The sequence below is a fragment of the Polistes fuscatus genome, unplaced genomic scaffold (genome assembly GCF_010416935.1).
Source record: "Polistes fuscatus isolate 324 unplaced genomic scaffold, CU_Pfus_HIC Scaffold12, whole genome shotgun sequence".
NCBI lineage: Eukaryota > Metazoa > Arthropoda > Insecta > Hymenoptera > Vespidae > Polistes > Polistes fuscatus.
Window position 1 is genome coordinate 1,356,337 of NW_025113020.1, and position 24,059 is coordinate 1,380,395.

Sequence of the window (24,059 nt, forward strand, 5' to 3'; positions counted from 1 at the left end):
ATGCTTTCAATCAAATTAAATAATTGTTAGGAGATTGTTTAAATCAGATGAACAGCGTCGCGAAGTCCGGATACATCGTCGTCAAGGAGACCATGTAATCAGTTCGTCCACACATGTATATGTACATTGAAAGAAAACATAAAACTGGTAGCAACGCTGCTGAGATTTAGATACCGCATAAAAATAAATCGCACAAAAATAAAATCGTATAAAAAAGGACCGCACAAAAAGAGGTCTTACTGTATTCGAAATCTGTATAACATATGTAGTCAGCAACAGCTAACATTTTTCCGGCAACAGATGTACTGTAAACTAGTGAAATCTAACAACAAGTCGGTTCTACTGGCGCTAAACAAAAGAATTCCGATTTGACATGCGGACGGTATAGCGTTAATATTTTTAGGTAAAAATCCATCCGAACCGAAAACATTTGCAATCGCCCAGTAATGCAGATTTCCGTGCTCGCTTTAAATATCATTGCAAGGATTACACTAGATGGAATTAAATAATGTTCTGCAAAATTAATACGATTACATAGTAATAAAATAATGAGTCAGTATTACACGGTTGATATTAAAATATATTTTTAGAAAGTAGTAAATAGAAATTATTAATTATTAAAGCTGTGAGTAGGCAAAAAATGCAATAGTTTTATACTAAGAAATAAGTGCGATAGAGACGATCAAATAAATCAGTATACACAAATTTCTGTGATAAAAGAAAATTTGCATCGGCATAAAAACTTTCACGAAATTGAGAGAAAAGACGGTGTTGCGTAATTCTACGCAAGCGTTTGAGTGAGAATCATCTGGACGTTTCGAGACGTATCGACGCGTGCCGAGATATAGCGACAAAGAAACATCTTAGTTACGGTGCAACAAAGGAGCGCAGCGAGCTCCTTGCAGGGCGCTTTCGTTCTTCTAGCACGCGTTCTCCCACCATTTCTATTAGGCCAATCATATGTATCGACAGCTACGTTATCTAACTTTTCGGTAATTGGTCCGCGCGGTGCATCGTCTTTTTCTATAAATCCGCGTGTTTTCACACTTAAATGCTATTCTACCACGAGACCTGCGAGCGATCACATCCGAGAGAGCTACACTCCTGCGCTACTATCACATCAGTGGAACAGAGGAACAAAGGAAGAAGGCACGTGGTCAGAATTATATTCTGCCTTTGGAATACCATCATCATCGATAGCTGCCGATAGGCAAGCCAGCGACACATCATCATCAACTGTATTTCAACCAGGGTTTTTATGCCGAAAGGCTTTTCCCTGCAACGAGCCAAATAAATCGTACTTATTAGTACTGACTGGGCTCAAAAAATATATTTTAATTTATTTCCACCTACCCTCATTCCTCATAAATAAACGATTCCCAACATCCACCTATAAGTGCATTTTCGACGACAAGAAAACCACCGGAGTACCGATACAAGGCGTCGGTCGTTTAACAGACGGAACAAGCGAATACTTTATTTCAGAAAGAAATTACAGAATTAGATAGTGACTCGAAGATACACCAAAAAAAGAAGAAAAAACGCACATACGCTGCAAAGAAATTTTTTTTGCAAGCTCGAGAGCTCTTTTACCTTTGCACATTAAATCCAAATAAATGTTGACGACGCTATCCATAGACCTATCCGCACGTTGAAGTCGGAATGCACCTTCCTCGGTAGAAAGTCGTCTCGACGTTTTGACGAACCGTACCTGGACGGATCTTGTGACTCTGCCGCGTAGGTGGTACCCTGGGAAGGAATCTGGCACGTCGGAAAACGTTGACCAAAATCTAGAGTAGTCCGAAGGCTAGGAAACCGGCACGTCGAGGAAACTCAGGCGTAGCTGAAAGGCTATAGGGGTATAAGCATACTGAACTTGCCCCTGAGAGATAATTTAATGATACTTAGAGGATATGTAAGTACTAATGAAAAAAGGATAAAAAAAGAAAAACAGAAGAAAAAGTAGAAAAGGATAAAATGGAATATAGATTGATTTGCAAGCTCGGATTTGTTCGGAAAGAAAATTTTCTTGTCTTCCATTAATTCGATAATTTTTCATCATATTTCTGATTAACAAGAATATATAAATGATCGAGTTTTATAACAAAAAGTTGAATGCGAAAATACTTGTTAAAACACTTATTAAATTATTTATTGATATATAACCGTACTGATTTTTGACTTTAGCCAAAAAATTATTATTGATTTTTAAGTGAGATATTTTTATTCTTAATAAAAAAAAATTCTATGGATATACGTTAAAGTAATAAAATAAAAGCTTAAAAAATATATGAATAAATACATAATTTTGGTAAAAAAGTTGTTTTAATTTTTTATTATTATGGCGTACCTTCTTAAAAATTTAAAAAGAATACATTATTATAAAGAAATGAATAAGGATAAAAAAAAAATAGTTTCATAATTTTACAAAAATTGCATCATGGTCACAAATTGAAATTCGTACAGAAACAATTTTTTTCAAAGATCTTATAAACCGATATAGCTCATAATTATTTTTCTAGAAGCTATTATTAGTCCTCAAGAAATATTAAAAATTTAGATCAATCGGTTTAGTTCCTATTGAGAAAAAAGTTTTTTTTATGTTTTTTGGATATTTGTCTTTTTCTCACAAAGTTACTGAGTTTGAGATCTGAAACTTTTAGAATCTTATTATTTTATTAGTACCTACATATCCTCTATGCATCATTAAATTATCTCTCGGCGGCCAATTCAATATGCTTATACCCCTATGGCCTCTGTCTCATTCTCAAGTTGACAATGGTGTTACGTCCAGTGACGTAATATAAAGTGTGATCAATTTTTTGTGCAGACTTGAAGCCGGCAGGAGAGTGATTAAAATTCTATTACAGTAAAGACGGACGATAAAAATTAAGGTATGGTTCTTACTTTTATCGTAGATTGCGGAGTAGGTTTCTATTCCAATTTCAAATAGAAACAAATAAATAATATCAGTAACGTGTTTATATACTTTAATTTCACTAAAATATATTCTCTAAGATTCGTTTATCTTCAAATTTAATTCTTCACGTAAACAGATAGTCTTAATAAAATGTTTATTGATTATAAAGAAAAAAAAATACGAACTTATTAACGAAAATTGAATACTAAAACGTATAAGAAGTAAGAAATATTGTAAGAATTTTAATAGGAAAAAACAGTTTTATTTGAAACCCAAGTACAAAACGCAGAAGCTCGCTTATTCTTCGCTCAACGGTGACTGCCTTCGTCGCTCGTGCATCGATTCGTTGCGTCCACGACGTTCCTTCTTTCGTTCGATTGATAAAGTTACTGAAAACTAATAAACGCATATCGCCCTACGATATACGCACTAGTGTCTTTGTCGGCAGACCTACGAGATAAGACGGCGACGCTTACCGTCTCCTACAACATTGTTACGTCCTGTGGCGTAGTATAATGTGAAGTTAGTTTTTGGTCAAGGTGTAAAGCCCTTACCAGAGAGTAACCTAAAGAATTACGAGTGGGTTTGCGAATGATAAAATTTGAATGTAACAAACGAGGAGAAGAAAAGATTGTTAAAGTGGGAATTGAATTAGAATTCTATTATAGAGAAAACGGATGATTAAGAAATAATCATGCTTTACAACTAGCTTGCCTATCAGCGGCTATCGTGTGATGAGATACATATGCAAATAGAAAAATAATTTCTGACCTCATGTATAACTGCCTTTGTCGTTTGTCGCTTGCAGTACTTCGATGATGTAATCGTTGCACAAGGGAGCAGTTCTCTTCGATGTAGTCACTCGCAGGTCTCGTGGTAGAATAGAACGAGGTGCGAGAAAATGCGAGCTTTATAGGAAAAGGCGATTCAACGCGAGGACCAATTACCGAAAAAACGGATAACGTAGCTGTCGATACATATGATTGTCCTAATAGCTGTGACGGGAGAGCGCGTGCTAGAAGAAAGTAAAAGCCTTTACAAAGATTTTAGCGCAACTTGATTTCACCGCTAAAAACCTGCGATGCATCCCTATCGCGGGTGTCATCGCGCTTCGGTAGGTCCCGACATGAATCGGCACGTCCTGACGCTTGTCTTGCTCAATCGTTTGCATAGAATACGCAACAGATTTTCCAAAAAATATAATGTAGACTTATTATATAAACTGAGTCGCATCTATGCAAAGGAGAACTGATTGTTAGTCTTATAGTTAATATTTTTTGTGAACGATAATAAAGACGAGATCCCCAGGATGTTTAATAAAGGTTATGCGAACCTTTTGTTTGTAAACGATACGGCGCGAGTTTGGAAAATGTTCGTCATCCGGTCACTTAAATTAAATAATAAACCTCTATTGGGTTACTTGATCATAGCCTTCGACGAGGAAAATATCGAGCTTAGCAGGTAATAAGGAAGAGAACTGACAAGGACGTAACAATATAATTTCACTTACTTACTTATTATTTCAACTTACAACCAATCATTATAATATTTCAATAAATACCTAAAAATACTTCCTAATATACGGAAAACTTGATATTCTCTCTGAACTTTCCCAATTTTTTTTCTTCGTCGCTTGTTCACTTGAAATTGTTCTCCGATCATATAAACTAACTCTCTGTAGCATTATTTACTTTTTTTTCCAGAATGCACACTAGGGCAAAGCAATATGAACACACATACAATAGTCTTAAACATAATCGCACCAAAATATAAATCTCACTATTTCTGCTTTGCTTAGCGACGGCCTGTTCCCAAATCTACATAAATCAACGTTTTTTCAAAAAACCAGTCAGACGGCTAGCATTAACCTAACTAATACATACATTTAAGACTCGGATCCTATATATATTTTTTTCGTTCTTTTTAATTATATAATTATTCAATACATATACATATATAAAAAGAAAAAAAAATATTAAATTGTACTTGTTTTAAATATAAAAATATATTATTCAGATATACAGAGCAAATTAGAAGTTTATTTTGTTTTCTAAAAGGATTAACAAATTACGAATAAATTCTCTAAAACTGTATTTGAATTTTTCTTATATTTTTAGGACAATATAAATATAAATACCTATGCAATAGGTATAAATTTGACTCGAAGTTGCTTAGACGAGGTCAAAGTGATATCTGCCGAAAACGTAGCCTCATCTAGCTCATCAACTGTTTCTATCTCAAAATTGTACAATAAAAAAGCTACGAAGAGTTTAAGCTCAAGCATTGCCAACTTTTGACCTGCAGCATGAAAAATACAAGAATGAAAACAAAAAATTTTATAGTTTCTGTGCTGATTTAAACATGAGACATATACCAATACAGTTTCTCGGTCCCGCACTAAATGGTATGTAGGAGTAGGGATGTCGTCCTTTAATATTTTCCGGTAAAAATCTGTCCGGATCAAAAACGTTTGGATTTGGCCAATATTTTTCATTTCTGTGTACGCTGTAAATGCTCACTCCCACCATCACACCAGATGGAATTAAATAATGTTCTACAAAATAAATGCAATTACATAGAAAATAAAATAAGGAATCAATAATATAACTGTGATATTAAAGTATACATATATATGCAAATATTTCATACTCAGCTGCAAATCATAAGAAATTTGCCGAGAAATTATATGAACGCTTGGATACAAACGAAGGGATTCTTTTAAACATCTTTCTAAATACGAAAGTTTTGGAAGAGACGATATCGTCAAATTATTATTTTCTTGCATAATCGATTTAACCTCCTCCCTTATATTTTCCTAGAAATAAATACGTCACTGATGATTTATTGTATAAGCTATGAACATCGCTAAAAAATAATTATGGAATTCTGATAATTTTTGTTCCAATTTAAGCAATAAAAATAACTATTTATTGAGAGTAAATATTATAAAAACTAATAATACTAGCAAGACACTAAAATTAGTGAAACGATTCAATGAATAATTCTTCATTAATGTGTAAAAAGTAAAAAAAACTTTTTTTTATTGTTTTAACTGATAATTTTAGCTAGTCATATTACCTGGACATCTTTGTGCTTAGCAAAAAGACTCAAAGCAAAGCACAGTGCACTTGCGGTAGTATCATGACCCTAAAAATATTGCTCTTCAGAATAGTTTTTATCTTTTTTCTTCTAAGTAAGAATATTTTTGAGAACCTACTTCAAACATGAAAGTATCAACTTCTTCACGAATTCCTTCCTCATCTATTTGATTATCATTCCAAGATGCGGCTATAAGCAGATCTAATAAAGAAAGTCTATTTTTATACCGCATATCTGTAACATAAAAATTATATTGACCCTGTTTCTTCAATTAACTTTTTTCTTATTTAAAAAATTCGAATACACTCATCGTCCTTCTCCGAATCTTTATTAGAAACGTCATCCTCTTCAATATTCTCATAGATTTGCAAATATTTCCCATTAGTTTGTTTGTGAAAACGTTTCCTTTCCGCAATTATCTGGAATACATGTAACACTTGCCTAATCTAGATATTTTCGAAAATCGCAGATATAAACTATCATTATGAAAGACGTACATTTCTCGAAAAACTGTGCAACGTTTTCAACGCATCTTTTTGTATTCTACCAAGTTGTGTAAATGCAAATATAGCATCGAAAAAGTACCAAGGTCTCGTAAATCTAATAAACAATGAATCACATTCTTCATTCGATTGACTTTCTCTCTAAACAAAAGATTAATAAATTACCTATATGTAGCAGTTCTGCCATAAACATGAACAGCATGACGATATTCAGATTCCAGCTCGCTCTTTTCTGCCAATTGGGTACCCAAAGCTGTTTCTATAAAGAAGATTCAGAAATAAAAAATTAACTGCTTATATTAATAATTACATATAGTGAAAATATTTTTGTTTACTAACGACATATTGCGTTAAGAGTATATTTGCTGATAAATGTTCGTAAATCTTTGACAATAGGATTTCCATCTGCCTCCTTTTTAAGAGATTCGACGAGATTTTGTGATTCCTCATTTAAATTAGTAAAGTAATGTTTAAGGATATTGAAGTGAAATGCAGGAGTTAAAATCTTCCGTCGTAAGTGCCATTTTTTACCTGTCAAATTAAGTTATATTTAAAATATTATTAAATATATTGAAAGGACTCAGTACAAATTACGCTTTATTCTTTTTTTATTGTTAGGATCTATAAGATAGTATTCGTCCGTGGTATTTATGTGTTTATTTATATGCGATGAAAGCATTAGGTAATATCTCAAGTTTTCTTACTGTCTCGACATTTGTTTAGAAGATAAATAAACGATTCGGGATAGTTGCTTCTTTGTCAAGCATGCTTACTACAAGGAAAAGATACAGTTCAAACTTTCTCGAAATACGTGTCACAGTTATTATAATCGAAAACTCTAATTGTAAAAAAAACAGATGGAAATTTCTAAAAGAGAGAAAATAAACGGTTGTCTCTTTGTAAGACACGAAGAAATAAAGACGTATTTATACTACATGCCCCTTAATTATTTCTATTATTTAAGATTCTTAATTTTAGAGATATATATATATGTAAAGAAATATTCTTTAATTGATTTACCGCGTTAGTCGAAATCGTTGGTACGTACCTGACATACAGGTCAGGTGATGTAAAAGAGAGGGGGAATAAATAAGATAAGAGTTGCGAGAGCAGTCGCGAACGTTTACTTGAGTAGTAGGAACGATACGGTTTATAACGAACACTAAATGTCGTTTCTTCTCGTTACAGGTAAGAAATGTAAATATTTGTCACATAAGTTTGAAAATAAAAGTTTAAATCTTCTCGTTACAGAAACACAATTTTGTTTTTAACTGTACTCGACCTACACCATAAATAGTCTTATATATATATACATATAGTAAAAATATTATATTATCTTTATTCATTTAAATTGCTTACCGCTGCTAATTAGTAATCCAGAAGAAAGCCAGGGCTTAAGATATTTGTAAACAACTCCTTTTTCCATATGTTCATTGCTCCTTAATAGTACCTTAGACGAAATTAAATTTTTTAACTTGTATGCATTTCTTTTTTCGATATACGTTTAATTCTTTGAGGTAAGACGTTTTATTTTTATAAATATCAAGGTATTTTTTCTATTATTTTCTGAGAACTTTTATTACACAAAAAAAATTGCACAAGGATAAAAAACGTCATTTTAATTTGCAGCAGAAAAGAAATAGATAGATCCTGCTGTGCTTTTTTTAAAGTAATTTTAATTTTCGTGCTGGTTTAAAAAATATTCAACTAGGCATTTTTTATAAGTGTTAAAATGGACCACAGTCAGCTTTTCTATACTCCAAATAGTTAAAAGAAAATAAAAATAAATTAATTTCGTTATTATTATCTAATAATTTACCTGAATATCTTCTGGATCGAGTAAAGCTACTGAAAAATGAAATAATGTCCATACTTTATAAATTGGATAATACTCATTATCAGTTCTCCATACTATTTGAAGCAAATGATCTAAATCATTAACAATAGGTTAATATTAAGTAAGAACATTATCGACTGGGAAGAATCACAGTATATTATATAATTCCTAAATAAAAATATTGTAATATTCCTTACCATCGTCAACTTGAAAATGATACATATTTCCAATTATCGGATATTCGTGAGGTCCTGGAATAAGACTTAAAAGTCTTCCAACTCTTCTATATCTTATAATACAATGTAATGCAAATAGAAATAAAATTAAACCCAATAAGATAGCGAGCATGATTAAATCTGGAAAATAGGAAAAATTACAAGAATGAACTATGATTGTAACAAGAGCAATCTTACGTATCAAATATTGTTGTCAAGGATAACACTTTTTTAAATACTTCAATGCTTTTGAATGATTAATATGAACAGTGTAGTCTATGAAATGTTTAATAATGTAAAAATTAAATTCCTTAATTATTGTTCCGTTTTTAATAAGTATAAACAAACACTTACACGTTAGCTATATGTAATAATAAAATAGAAAAAAAATAATTTAACTGTACTTAGAGGATTTGTATGTTTAGTAATTTATAAAAAATATTATTTCTTGTGCGTTCAGAAAAAACTTGTTTATTCGTTAGATTGTTGCAACGCTTACTGAACAATTTCCGTTAAAGAAATGATAATATCGATAAATTATTAGCATCATGTATTGATACTTAATCATTAGATAAAAACGTAAAAATCTCAACTCTTTTTAATCTATGATCTTTCCTTCATGAATTTCTCTAAATTGTTATGTAATTTAAAATCTTAAGAATAAAAAATACGATAAATTTCCATAACAAGAAAAGATAACGAAATAGAATTACGCATGCAGCAAAAGGCTATGCTTTAAAAAGTCGTTATCAATAAACGAAATAGTGTATGTCAACAGATTATTTTATCTTAGTTTTCTTTTTAATTTATAAATATTCATTTGGTATAATTATAAAGGACATAATTTCTAAACAAAATTACGGTACAGGAAGTTTAATTATTATTTTATATTGCTTGATACATCCAATTTTTTTGATAAGAATCCATTCAAATATTTTGGATTACATTCAGATCAGGCCAAAAAGTTAAACGAAAGCAATCACACATCAAATATTGTTACGAACGATACCAATTTTATTGACATAAATGTGATTGCGTTTGTGTATTTTCGATGAGAAAGGGAAACATTTCTTGGCGAAACAATAAAAAAATGATAAGAACGAACAAAACAAAGTTAAGAGAGATAGATAGTTCCTTATGCGAATTCGTTTTCAGTTAGATTCATAGTTTCCAATGTGCATATTATCGATATTGGTTAACTAGTTTGCTTGTAATAATAATATCAATAATAATAATGTTTATTTATTTATGATCTTAAGCCCTCTGTTTAGAAAATTATTGGAAAAAAATTAAGATAAAATTTTATAAAATAATATGAAAGTTTAATAATTACTACTAATATAAATAATAAAAAAAAAACTAGTATAAAACATCAATTATTGTAAATTGCATAAATACTACTGAATAAAATAATATAAAGTAAATAATGAACAATATAGAAACGCAGTATTTACATAAGCGATTGTGTTAGTTAACGTTAAGAGTTAATTATTGTGTTACGTCTGGAAACGAAAAACGTTAAATCTTAATAATTAAAGCATGTTTTAGCTACTCTGTGTGCACTGAGTATAGCTGGGACCAGGCAGGTTTGTCTTTCTCAAAGATTTAATAATGATAAAAATGGCGAATAATGTTTGAACATTGGTAAATTACTAGAGGAATGAGGAATATCGATGGATTTATTAGGGGTTTATGCCAATTCCCGTACCTAGGTTCTAAAGATATTTAATATTAGAAAACAATTTCTTACAAAAATGAGTCCTTAAACTTTGTTGGTGGCTTACTTTTACAAATAGTTTTACGAATTTCGTGTTTCTGAAGGTTCTTCCTATGTTTCTTGGTCAATAGAGTATTGCCATTATTTGAAAAAATAATATACAATAGAATGAAAAGAATAATTTCTGTCAAAAACCTGATTCCTCACAATAACTTCCAAAACAAACACTCTACCGTTGAAAAAGTACACAGACTAACTAATACGATAATCACAGCTGTAGAAAATAAGGATTACTTTTCCGCCGTCTTCATAGATATAAAAAAAGCTTTCGATAAAGTGTTGCATCAAGTATTACTACAAACAATCAATAAACACTTTCTGCACTCGTATTACAAGCTCCTAAAATCTAAATTTTCTGAAAGAAAATTTTACGTAAAAATAAAAGACACTCATTCGAACATCAAACTAATCAAAGCTGGGGTTTCGCAGGAAAGTATCCTCGGACCAATTCTTTACACCCTCTATACGGCAGGCATACCAATAGACGCTAACTGTACAGTCTTAACATTTGCAGACAACACGGCAATGCTTACAGTAAACAAAGACCCACAACAAGCAATTCAATTGTTACAAAACAAAATCAACTCCCTGGAAGAATGGTTACGTAATAGGAAGATCATAGTAAACTCTACCAAGATTAATCATATCACGTTTACATTGAGGAAAAACCAAATACCGAAACTAAAATTATACAATAGAGAAATTCTGCAAGTATCAACGGTCAAGTATTTAGGACTACACCTAGATTCCAAACTAACATGGAAAAAGCATAGAAATGCAAAAATTGAACAAATTCGTTTAAAAAGGAGACAAATGGCTTAGCTAACTGTTAAAAAATCGAAACTTAGCATAGAGAACAAACTAATAATCTACAAAACCATAATAAATCTAATCTGGACCTATGGATTACCGCTATTGGGTATTGCAGCGAAAAGCTACATTGTCAAGCTCGAAGCTCAACAATCCATAACCCTGCGTACAATCGTGAATGCTTCATGATTCGTCTGTAACGAACAGATAAGGAAGGACTTCAATATTTCCACGATAGAAGAAGAAATAGCCAAATCAACCGCAGATACGAAAGAAGAATTAATACGCACATAAACCCGCTAGCCAACGATAACTACAACCAATATATTCCTAGAAGGCTCAAAAGAATCCACTTAGGAGAACTAGTAAAAACTAAAACTAAATGAAATAAACGACAGTAGCGACGCGAGAAAAAATTTTAAAAATAAGAAAATTTTAAAATGAGTGTGAGAGAATCTTTCTATACGTATGTTCTGAAGGGTTAAAACAGAAGTACATGAATACGCAGAAAAATTAAAAGTTTTTTGCCTCCTTTCCTAATCTTTTTTCAAAACTAATTCCTGCTCCCACTGCCAAAACAAATTCATTTTTTGCATAACAAATCAGTTTTTAGAAGATGCAAACTTTGTTCTTTATTGGAGAGGAGCATTAATGCCCATGAGATTCGAGATTTTGATGCCTACGAGAATTAAGGAATTTATCAAAAAGTTGACTGTATTTTCAAAGATAAGGTCCAAATGACATTTTAATGCACGAACTTTTGAATTCTGTCTCAGCTAATGACAAAAACAAATTCTTCTTCAGACAGTTTATATATACTGAGAACGATAGGATAGAACGTGATTTCCAGGATATTCAAGCTACATAAACCTTTTCTACAAGCTTTACTATAAAAAAATGTATACAGGAAAGCGTGGCCGCACGTCATACCCTTTTAAATTTTGTCCTTTTATTTGGGATTTGGACCACTAAGAGTGTTTGTCGATTCTTGTTACGAGTTCTGCTATTATTTTCTTAGTCTTTCTTATTACACTGGTTTGCATTTTACTTTGTAAATTGCATTTTACTTTGTAATTGTTCCCCAACCACGATTGCACCTGATAGAATGTGCGTTTCACGTGTTCTCGCAGGACAAGTTGAGTTGGAGGTAAAGCCGCCAAGCGAATTTCTACGTTGGTGTGCACGGACAGCGATGCAAATTTTTGGTATGGGAACAATTTGGATTGGGGCTGGAAGCAAACAACCACGATGATGATTCCTATTATAAATACAAAGGGTTCAGCGCCTGACGATTTGTTAAAAATGGTAGGTTCTCAAAATAATTTGAATAAATTAAATAATTTAATGGTGAAACAAGTCAAATGAGTTAATTCTTGAAAATTAAAATCCCATAATTTTGTAAAATGTGAACCATATAGCGTTTCTCTTGTAAATTGAATACCAACGTTACCTTTTTTATACTTGATTCGAAGAAGAAAACAAAAATTAGTACGATATTTGAAATTTTGCAAAAATTAGCACGAATCAATGATTTTTCAAAAAATTCACGAATTTTTAAAATCTATACCGTTCGACTAATGTTTCGCGAATTTTGAACGAACTATACAAAAAATCATATACATTCTCTGCGCACGCAAATTCTTAATCATTTTCCCTACATGTTTCCTACATGTCTATGTTTAGGTACAATGTGCTTGCTTAGGAAATTGCCGAACCTTAAGGTGCAGCTGCCGAAAAACTGGGGTACTTTGCACCCAATTTTGTAAATACTGTGGAGGAGAATCATGCTCAAACATTTCAGACAGGACAGTCGAAAATAAGGCAGAGATTCCAGCAGAAGAAAGAGACGACGATGACAAAGATATGTCAAGAAATGAATTTCTTGATAATACTGAAGATGTAGAAGACCCTCTCGAGGTTTATAATTACGAAGAGTTTCACGAAAATGAGCAGGACGACGATGTATAGAAATCGAATACTCTTTGAAGCTCTTTGATACTCTCATAAATTTTTACGAGACAAAAAATCAGTAATTTAAAATTTTATAAAATACATAATTTATTAGGAAAAATATTTAAATTTTAAATTTCGTCTTAAAGAGAATACGTATTCAATTTAAAATACAGATAAATTTTTGTGAGGCAAAGAATTTATATCAATTAATTATTCTAATTAATTTTATGGCGAGACACAAAATTAATTCATTATTTTTACTATCGACTAAATAATAATAGTTTCTGTTAAAATGAATTATTTTTTTTTTTACTCAAGGTTAATTATTTTTGACAATAAATAAAGAAATGGCGTGCCATAAGCATCAAGATTCGATTTAAAAACGCCGCGCTTATACGCCGATATAATATATATAGATATACAAAACGCTCGACGCTCGATGGCCAAGGACAATAATACTCGTTATCGCATGATAAATAAAAAGAGAGAAATATTGGTTTCTTCTTTCAGTCGCACTTGCATTCAAGACCGAGAGTCACGAAGATTGCCGAAGATCCTTCGTTTATGCATTAGTACACACGGACGCCCGCACGCACACTAGCCCGCTCGCGTGTAAAAGCCGACTGAGAGGCGGGACTTGCTTCCCCACTCTTACAATTACTTTTACCCCTCTTTCTCGCTTATTTCTGCAAATACGAAGATAAACCTTTGAACATTTTTTATGTATTTTTCAATTCTCTACAACTTTTGTTTGAAACTTTTTTCGATTAAATACCTAGATTCTAAGATAAGGCCATTTTTCCCTTTTTTCCCTTTTTTACCCTTTTTCTCAAAAACTGGGGATCCTATTGCAAAAACATTAGCACCAATCGATTCAGCGTCGTCGATTTACCCTTAGATCAAAGAATCAAGTATTTGGCTGAAATTCAGAAGTTAACCCCTCATTCATCACACTATTATTTCGTTCGATGGAATATGTTACCGAAAACTAACAAACACATATCGCCCTACGATATACGCACTAGTGTCTTTGTCGGCAGACCTACGTGATAAGACGGCGACGCTTACCGTCTCCTACAACATTGTTGCGTCCTGTGGCGTGGTATAATGTGGAGTTAGTTTTTGGTCATGCTGTAAAGCCCTTACCAGAGAGTAACCTAAAGAATTACGAGTGGGTTTGCGAATGATAAAATTTGAATGTAACAAACGAGGAGAAGAAAAGATTGTTAAAGTGGGAATTTAATTGGAATTCTATTATAGAGAAGATGGATGATTAAGAATTAAAGTAAGATACTTACCTTTTATTGTAGCAGGTGAAGTAGGCCTCTTGCATTACTTCTATATAAAACAATAAAATAATTATAATCGCATAAAATAATCGTTAGACCAGTATTTTACTAACTCTTAAATTTGTTTATTTTCAATATTTATCCCTTTACGTTATCGATCAATCTTATTGAATGATTCTATGATTTTGAGGAACGACCGACGCCTTGATCGGTACTCCACTGTTTTTTTATCACTCGAAAAGGCTGTCACGTGTGAATATCGAAAGTTGTATATTTAGTGGGAATAAGAATAGGATTATAATTAGAAATAATAAATGATATCTTTTTGAGACTCAGTCAGTACTAAAGAGTACACTTTATTTGGCTCGTCAGGGAAAAGCCTTGTGGTATAAAAACACTGATTGAATTATATACACGATGAATACGTACAACTGCGATGAATGCTTTACAACAAGCTCGCCTGTCAGCGGCTATCATGTCATGAGATGTGTACGCAAATAGCAGAATAACTACTGACCTCATGTAGGACTGCCTTTGTCCTTTGTCGCTCGTAGTACTTCGCTGATGTAAAATCGTAGCACAAGAAAGCAGTTCTCTTCGATGTAGTCACTCGCAGGTCTCGTGGTAGAATAGGACCAGGTGCGAGAAAATGCGAGCTTTATAGGAAAAGGCGACTCAACGCGCGGACCAATTACCGAAGAAACGGATAAGGTAGCTGTCGATACATATGATTGGCCTAATAGCTGTGGCGGGAGAGCGCGTGCTAGAACTTGATTTCACCGCTAAAAAACTATGATGTTTCCCTATCGCGGGTATCGTCGCGCTTCGATAGGTCCCGACATGTCCCGGCACGTCCCAACGCTCGCCTTGCTCAATCGTTTCCGTAGGATACGCAACAGATTTTACAGAAAATATATAGTATAGAATTAATAATTAAAACTGAGTCGCATCTATGCGTAGGAGAACTGATTGTTTGTCGTATAGTTAATATTTTTTGAGAACGATAATAAAGACGAGATCCACAGGATGTTTAATAAATGTTATGCGAACCTTTTGTTCGTAAACGATAAGGCGCGAGTTTGGAAAATGTTTGTCATCCGGTCACTTAGATTAAATAATAAACCTATATTGGGTTACTTGATCATAGCCTTCGACGAGGAAAATATCGAGCTTAGCAGGTAATAAGGAAGAGAACTGACAAGGACGTAAAAATATAATTTCACTTACTTACTTATTATTTCAACTTACAACCAATCATTATAATATTTCAATAAATACCTAAAAATACTTCCTAAATACGGAAAACTTGATATTCTCTCTGAACTTTCCCAATTTTTTTTCTTCGTCTCTTGTTCACTTGAAATTGTTCTCCGATCATAAACTAACTCTCTATAGCATTATTTACTTTTTCCAGAATGCACACTCAGGCAAAGCAATATGAACACACATACAATAATCTTAAACATAATCGCACCAAAATATAAATCTTACTATTGCTGCTTTGCTTAGCGACAGCCTGTTCCCAAATCTACACAAATCAACGTTTTTTCAAAAAACCAGACAGACGGCTAGCATTTATCTAACTAATACATACATTTAAGACTCGGATCCTATATATATTTTTTTCGTTCTTTTTAATTATATAATTATTCAATACATATACATATAAAAAGAAAAAAAAATATTAAATTGTACTTGTTTTAAATATAAAAATATATTATTCAGATATACAGAGCAAATTAGAAGTTTATTTTGTTTTCTAACAAGATTAACAAATTACGAATAAATTATCTAAAACTGTATTTGACTTTTTCTAATTTTTTTAGGACATATATATAAAATACCTATGCAATAGGTATAAATTTGACTCGAAATTGCTTAGACGAGATCAAAGTGATATCTGCTGAAAACGTAACCTCATCTAGCTCATCAACTGTTTCTAACTCAAAATTGTACAATAAAAAAGCTACGAAGAGTTTAAGCTCAAGCATTGCCAACTTTTGACCTGTAGCATGAAAAATACAAAAATAAAACAATAAATTGTACAGTTCCTGTGCTGATTTTAACATGAGACACATACCAATACAGTTTCTCGGTCCCGCACTAAATGGTATGTAGGAGTAGGGATGTCGTCCTTTAATATTTTCCGGTAAAAATCTGTCCGGATCAAAAACGTTTGGATTTGGCCAAAATTCTTGATTTCTGTGCACGCTATATATGTTCAGTCCAAGAATCGCACCAGATGGAATTAAGTAATGTTCTGCAAAATAAATGGAATTACATAGAAAATAAAATAAAGAATCAATAGTATAACTGTAATAAGAAAGTTTGCATTTATTTGAATATATATTTCATACTTAGCTGCAAATCATGAGAAATTTGCCGAGAAATTACATGAACGCTTGGATACAAACGAAGGGATTCTTTTAAACATCTTTCCAAATACGAAAGTTTTGGAAGCGACTTTATCGTCAAATTATTATCTTCTTGCAAAATTGATTTAACCTCCTCCCTTATATTTTCCTAAAAATGAATACGTCACTGATTATTTATTGTATAAGCTATGAACATCGCTAGAAACAAATTCTACAGTTCTGATAATTTCTGTTCTAATTTCAGCAATGAAAAAAACTTTTTATCGAAGGGTAAATATTATAAAAATTAGTATTAGTAGCAAGACTCCAAAATTACTGAAAATATTTAATGATTAATTCTTCATTAATGTGTAAAAAAGAAATAAAAATTTTTTTTTATTGCTTTAGCTGATAATTTTAATTGGGTACATTACCTGGACATTTTTGTGCTTAGCAAAAAGACTCAAAGCAAAGCACAGTGCACTTGCGGTAGTATCGTGACCCTAAAAATATTGCTCTTCAGAGTATTTTTTAACTTTTTTCTCCTAAGTAAGAACATTTTCGAGAACCTACTTCAAACATGAAAGTATCAACTTCTTCACGAATTCCTTCCTCATCTATTTGATTATCTTTCCAAGATGCGGCTATAAGCAGATCTAATAAAGAAAGTCTATTTTTGTACGGCACATCTGTAACATAAAAATTCCATTAACTTTGTTTCTTCTTTAATTTTATCTAGTTCTTATTTAAAAAATTCGAATATTTTCATCATCCTTGTCCTGACCCATATCAAAAACGTCATTCTTCTCAATATTATCATAGATTGACAAATATTTTCCATTAGTTTGTTTGTGAAAACGTTTTCTTTCTGCAATTATCTGAAAGAAAAAAAAAATATTTTCTCAATTCTCGATATTTTCGGTAAACTTTGATAAACAAATGATTAGTAGGAAAGACGTACATTTCTCGAAAAACTGTGCAACGTTTTCAACGCTTCTTTTTGCATTCTACCAAGTTTTGTAAATGCAAATATAGTATCGAAAAAATACCAAGGTCTTGCAAGTCTAAACAATAAATCACATTAATTATTTAATTGACTTTGTTTCTATACTAAGATTAATGAATTACCTATATGCAGCAGTTCTGCCATAAACATGAACAGCATTACGATATTCAAATTCTAACTCACTTTTTCCTGTCAATTGGGTACCGAAAGCTGTTTCTACAAAAAAGATTGGGAAATAAAATTAACTAGTAATATTATTAATTACATCTAGAAAAAATATTTTTTTTTACTAACGGCATATTGCGTTTAGAGTGTACTTGCTGGTAATTGTTCGTAAGTCTTTGACAATAGAATTTCCATCTGCCTCCTTTTTCAGAGATTCGACGAGATTTTGTGATTCCTCATTTAAATTAGTAAAGTAATGTTTAAGGATATTGAAGTGAAATGCAGGAGTTAACATCTTCCGTCGTAAGTGCCATTTTTTACCTGTCAAATTAGGTTTCATTCGAAATACTACTAAATATATGGTAAGGCTTCAGAAGTAATTGCTTTTTATTATTTTTTTAAAGTAAATGTTTATTGGATAGTAAGCGTCCGTGGTATTTATGCGTTTGTATATATTTATTTGATAGCTATAAAAGCATTAGGAAATATCTCTAGTATACTGACTGTCACGAAATTTGGCTCGCACAGATAAAATTTAAATCATCGATTCGTGATAGTTGCTCCTTTGTCAAGTGAGCTTATTTCTAGTATAAAGTACAGATCGAACTTTCTGGAAATATGTATTAGAGTTAGGAAAATCTAATGCATTAGGAAAATCTAAGACAAAATGCGTTTCATTTTTTTTTTTATTGTAAGAGTCTATAGGATAATATTCTTCTGTGATATTTATGTGATTATTTATTATCGATAAAAGAATTTAGAATATATATCTCTAAATTTCTGATTATCACGACATTTGTTAGAAGATAAACGGGATAGTTGCTCTTTTGTCAAGCATGCTTACTTCGAGGAAAAGATACAGTTGAAACTTTCTCGAAATATGTGACACAGTTATTAAAATCGAAAACTCTAATTGTAAGAAAAACAGATGATAATGTCGGAAAGAGAAAAAAAATCGTGTGTCTCTTTTTAAAACCCGAAAGAATAAAGACGTATTTATACTACGTGTTGCGGATTTGGTACCAGTAGGAATCCAAATGAAAATGGAACTTGGGATAGGCGCCAAGGCGGTCCTATGCAAAATAAGATAGAAACCACTTTCACGGTATCTTCCTCAAAATGTGGTATTATTATTGGAAAAGGTGGTGAAAAAACTATCAAGCAAATAAATCAACAAACAGGAGCACACATTGTGAATTAGACAAGCGGAATCAAAGTAATGAAAGTGAAAAGATTTTCATTATTCGTGGCAATCCTGAACAAGTGGAACACGCTAAAAGAATATTCAGTGAAAAGTTAGGAATGGGACCAGCTGGTACTTCTTTCACAGGTGCACAAGGAGCTATTGGTTACAATCCTAGCTGGAATGCTGGAACAGGATATCAAGCCTGGCCTAGTCAACCTCAATCTAGTGATGCAGGTCAGCCTGATTATAGTGCGCAATGGGCAGAATACTATCGATCTCTTGGTATGCATAGAGAAGCTGATATGATATAACAACAAGCGAAACAAGGAAAACAAGAACATAGTCAACAAGCAGGTAGTGCACAAAATCAATCAAATCCAACAACAGCGACAGCTTCTACACCAGGTCAACAGCAACAGCAACAGGCACAACAACAGCAAACTGATGCTTCTCAAAATGGAGGTCAAGCTGATTATAGTGCTCAATGGGCTGAATATTATAGAAGTATCTGCTATTGGACAATCAATCTAGCGAAGGGATGACGATTATCTTCTTCTTATGAAAACCCTCGAAACAACAGCACAAGGGTGGCATTCAATATACATAAATCGACTCACTCAACATCACAAAGAACGACTATTCCAAGTCACATCAGCTCTTAACGGAGCTAGGATAGTCCTAACGGAGCAATCCTAATGATTTCCTGAAAAATTCGAGCACGCAAGACTCAATGTGTTTGAAGCTTGCCATCAACGAAAAGATGAAGTACTCGCCCAATTATGGAAAGCTTCAAAAACCAAAATGATACGAATTATCTCTGCGATACATAGTGCCACTTTGATTGATACTAAAAAAAAATGCAGAAAAACCAATTGCACAATAAAAAAAAACCTGAAAGTGTATTGGACTATAATAAATACATGAAGGGGGTGAAATCGAGCAGACCAATATCTGAGTTACTACCCTATTTACAGAAAAACTATAAAATGGTCAAAAAAGGTTTTCATATACCTTTTTTAATTGCGCATTATTTAACCCATTTGCATCATCGCTCTACTTAAGCTTCCGCATCGAAAAATCAGCGACTGACGACTGACTCGTATCACCACGAGCGGTCGATCGTATGTGCAATAACGGGCATCGAAATTATTCATCGAGTTTATTAAGAATGTACTTTTTAAACGACTGATATGTGTAAAATGTGTATATTTGCGATATAACACTGTGGTGTTATATCGCAAATATCGCATTTTACATTTTTTTATATAAAAGGAAAAACAAATAGTTTTTTATAAATAAAATAAATTTATTTAAGTTTAAATGAACATTTAAATACATTAATTTTCGTGAAATTCTTTAAAGTGGTCAATACATAATGCTTTATTACAAACATGGCATTTAAAGACTGTCTCCCTTCGAATTGACTTACTTAAGCATACAACGCATCGTTTTGAAGTTTTATTTCCCTTTGCTGGAGTTGCAGGTATTCGTACAGGAAAATGCCTGCCAGTAAATCGCGTAATGGAATCATTGACAGATTCCTTATTTACATTTATGTTGGGTAAATATTTATCAATAATTTCTTCAACTAATAACTGTTTAAATACATGAAACGCTCGATCTTTCTTATGATTTTTAAAAATTACGTAACTGTTCAGCAACATCATGTCAATAAAATAAAAAAATATTTTTTTATAGGCTTTTTTACATCGTCGAATAGTATGAAATTTGCTTAACATCTGGTCGTCAACATTAACTCCACCCATATATTGATTGTAATCTATTACTGCGGTTGGTTTTAAACTCTTTTCTCCAGTATATCGGTTTCGTTTCCCTGTTTCAGCAAAATTTAAATCGTGCATAGTAGTTAGCATAATGACATCTTTCTTCTCCTTCCACTTTATCGCCGCTATCTCTTTTGTACTAAATATAACAGCTTCCCCCTTTTGTAGTTGATGTGATTTTAATTCTGGAGGCACTCCTTTCCTATTTATTCTCGCTGTTCCACATACATTTGTTTTCATATTATATAATTCTCGGTATAATGTTGGTGAACTGTACCAGATATCAATGAATAAGCAATACCCCTTGTGCAATAATTGACTCTCTCTTAACAAATTGATTACAACATTCCTGCCAGAAAATTCTGTATCAATTTTATCTTTTCCTGTATATATATTGAAATTATGTATGTATCGCGATTGTGAATCACAGAGTTTATAAAACTTGACACCGAATCTCGCACGTTTTGTTCGAATAAATTGTATATAATGTAAACGACTTCTACATGACATTAGTGATTCATCAATGGAAATGTTTTTATTTGGGACATACATGCGAATGAAAGTTTTCTTTACAATTTCAGTCACTTCTCGAATTTTAGTCAGTGCGTCATTAGGATTATTTGTACTGGAAAAGTGTAAATTTTTTGAGATAGAAATAAACCGGTTACGGCTCATGATATTCTTAAAATACGGAGTTTCTATACTTCTATCTGTCGACCAATAGCTTTGAATCGTGGGCTTGGAAATTATAGACTCATTAAAATATTTAAGGCAATAAATGCTTTTAATTCGCCCTCTTCAAGAGGTATAAACTCTGCGTCGTCTGAGCCATATTTATTTGTTTCAGTAATTATTTTTATAATTAATTCATTGTTAAAAAATAGTTCAAAAACCTCCCTTCTCGACAGACCCCGTGTATTTACGGTTGCACCACCCGCAATTGAAAAACGATGTATAATGGGAATATGATTTTCGGCTTTCCACACGTATTTTTCATTTATAAAACTGTCGCACTGCTCATTTTCGCTATCATCACTTGACGAAATCCTCCGGCAACGTTTTCTAGGACGTCGTACCTCGATACTTGAATCCGAATCAGGATACTCAAAATCCATTTGGGAAACTAAATTTTAGATTAGATTATAAAATAAGATTTTTTTCCAAACTTTCATTCTTAAATTTAAATATAGATTGACAACACTTACTCATAGCTGCAGTTTGAAAGATTTTCACAGAAAAAGTAAAACTTTTTTAGAATACACTGATGTATATTGAACTGAAAGAACATAAACGCTCTCCCAAGTGGTTAAACGTTGTCTGTTGCAATTGAAGGATATTTTGCAACTGGTAAAAAAAAAGCAACGTAAGCTCGTAGAATATTCCGCGCTCGGTGATAACTGACAGTCATAGGTTCGCGGAATATTTCGCGCTCGATGAAAGCTAACAGTTGCGGCTCGTGGATTATTCCGGCACTTGGTGATAGTGGACTGTCGCGGCCCGCGGATTATTCAGCGCTTGGATGCAAATGAGTTAATGCATTCAGGACATAAAAACATTAACCGGTACATAAACACTATGTCTTATTTAATTTTATTACTTAAGATTCCTAATTTTAAATATATAGTAAAAATATTATTTTTGTTCATTTTTAAATTCCTTACCGCCGCTAATTAGTAATCCAGAAAAAAGCCAGGGCTTAAGATATTTGTAAAGGAGTCCTTTCTCAATATGTTCATTGCTCTTTAATACTACCTTCAATAGAAATTAAAATTTATTAACTTATATGAATTTCGTTTTTCGATTTACATTTAATTCTTTGAGGTAAGACGTTTTATTTTTATAAATATCAAGGTATTTTTTCTATCATTTTCTGAGAACTTTTATTACATAAAAGGAATTGCACAAGGATAAAAAAACGTCATTTTAATATGCAGCAGAAAAGAGATAGATAGATCCTGCTGTGCTTTCTTTAAAGTAATTTTAATTTTCGTGCTGGTTCAAAGAATATTCAACTAGGCATTTTTTATAAGTGTTAAAATGCACCACAGTCAGCTTTCTTATACTCCAAATTGTTAAAAGAAAATAAAAAGAAATTTATTTCGTTATTATTTTATAATAATTTACCTTAATATCTTCTGGATTGAGTAAAACTACAAAAAAATTAAACAAGGTCCATACTTTGTAGATTGGATAATACTCTTTATTCATTCTCCATAGTTTTTGAAGCAAATGATCTAAATAATTGACAATCGGTTAAAAAAAATATTAAATAAGAACATTATCGACTGGGAAGAATCGCAGTTTATTATATAATTCCTAAATAAAAATATTGTAATATTCCTTACCATCGTCAACTTGAAAATGATACATATTTCCAATTATCGGATATTCGTGAGGTCCTGGAATAAGACTTAAAAGTCTTCCCACTCTTCTATATCTTATAATACAATGTAATGCAAATAGAAATAAAATTAAACCCAATAAGATAGCGAGCATGATTAAATCTGGAAAATAGGCAAAATTACAAGAATGAACTATGACTGTAACAAGAGCAATCTTACGTATCAAATATTGTTGTCAAGGATAACACTTTTTTAAATACTTCAATGCTTTTGAATGATTAATATGAACAGTGTAGTCTATGAAATGTTTAATAATGTAAAAATTAAATTCCTTAATTATTTGTTCCTTTTTTAATAAGTATAAACAAACACTTACACGTTCGCTATATGTAATAATAAAATAGAAAAAAAATAATTTAACTGTACTTAGAGGATTTGTATGTTTAGTAATTTATAAATAATATTATTTCTTGTGCGTTCAGAAGAAACTTGTTTATTCGTTAGATTGTTGCAACGCTTACTGAACAATTTCCGTTGAAGAAATGATAATGTCGATAAATTATTAGCTACATGTATTGATACTTAATCGTTAGATAAAAGCGTAAAAATATCAACTCTTTTTAACCTATGATCTTTCCTTCATGAATCTCTCTACATTGTTATGTCATTTAAAATCTTAAGATTAAAAAATACAATAAGTTTCCATAACGAGAAAAGATAATGAAATAGAATAGCGCATGTAGCAAAAGACTATGCTTTAGAAAGTCGTTATCAATAAACGAAATAGTGTATGTCAACAGATTATTTTATCTTAGTTTT

The 24,059-nt window shown here is 32.0% G+C and overlaps 3 protein-coding genes and 1 long non-coding RNA gene across 5 annotated transcripts; all 4 read right to left on the reverse strand.

Annotated features, from left to right (window-relative positions):
- Positions 1 to 4,903: 4,903 nt before the first annotated feature.
- LOC122526679 (cytochrome P450 4C1-like) lies at positions 4,904 to 8,640 on the reverse strand. Of its 2 annotated transcripts, XM_043650218.1 has the most exons (12): positions 8,557 to 8,640; positions 8,342 to 8,451; positions 7,882 to 7,972; positions 6,862 to 7,053; positions 6,688 to 6,781; positions 6,517 to 6,619; positions 6,324 to 6,438; positions 6,138 to 6,253; positions 5,999 to 6,067; positions 5,570 to 5,735; positions 5,295 to 5,474; positions 4,904 to 5,218 (listed from the first exon to the last, which is right to left on the reverse strand). In XM_043650218.1, the coding sequence occupies exons 1-12, from the start codon at positions 8,579 to 8,581 to the stop codon at positions 5,058 to 5,060; spliced, it is 1,422 nt and encodes a 473-aa protein (XP_043506153.1). In that variant the 5' UTR covers positions 8,582 to 8,640; the 3' UTR covers positions 4,904 to 5,057. The 2 variants fall into 2 exon arrangements, with proteins under 2 accessions (XP_043506153.1, XP_043506154.1); XM_043650219.1 differs by lacking the exon at positions 8,342 to 8,451 and having other exon boundaries at positions 8,557 to 8,574.
- Positions 8,641 to 14,418: 5,778 nt separating this feature from the next.
- Positions 14,419 to 15,010, reverse strand: LOC122526757. The gene is made up of 2 exons (XR_006306209.1): positions 14,921 to 15,010; positions 14,419 to 14,452 (listed from the first exon to the last, which is right to left on the reverse strand). It is a non-coding gene; the product is annotated as an uncharacterized LOC122526757 (long non-coding RNA).
- A 1,200-nt stretch (positions 15,011 to 16,210) lies between these two features.
- Positions 16,211 to 23,760, reverse strand: LOC122526677 (cytochrome P450 4C1-like). Its single transcript, XM_043650212.1, has 13 exons — positions 23,617 to 23,760; positions 23,244 to 23,402; positions 23,023 to 23,132; positions 22,560 to 22,650; positions 18,058 to 18,249; positions 17,886 to 17,979; positions 17,719 to 17,821; positions 17,542 to 17,635; positions 17,331 to 17,446; positions 17,192 to 17,260; positions 16,761 to 16,926; positions 16,484 to 16,663; positions 16,211 to 16,408 (listed from the first exon to the last, which is right to left on the reverse strand). The coding sequence occupies exons 2-13, from the start codon at positions 23,392 to 23,394 to the stop codon at positions 16,248 to 16,250; spliced, it is 1,527 nt and encodes a 508-aa protein (XP_043506147.1). The 5' UTR covers positions 23,395 to 23,402; positions 23,617 to 23,760; the 3' UTR covers positions 16,211 to 16,247.
- Positions 20,407 to 21,745, reverse strand: LOC122526684 (piggyBac transposable element-derived protein 4-like). Its single transcript, XM_043650226.1, has one exon. The coding sequence runs from the start codon at positions 21,571 to 21,573 to the stop codon at positions 20,452 to 20,454; it is 1,122 nt and encodes a 373-aa protein (XP_043506161.1). The 5' UTR covers positions 21,574 to 21,745; the 3' UTR covers positions 20,407 to 20,451.
- Positions 23,761 to 24,059: the final 299 nt, after the last annotated feature.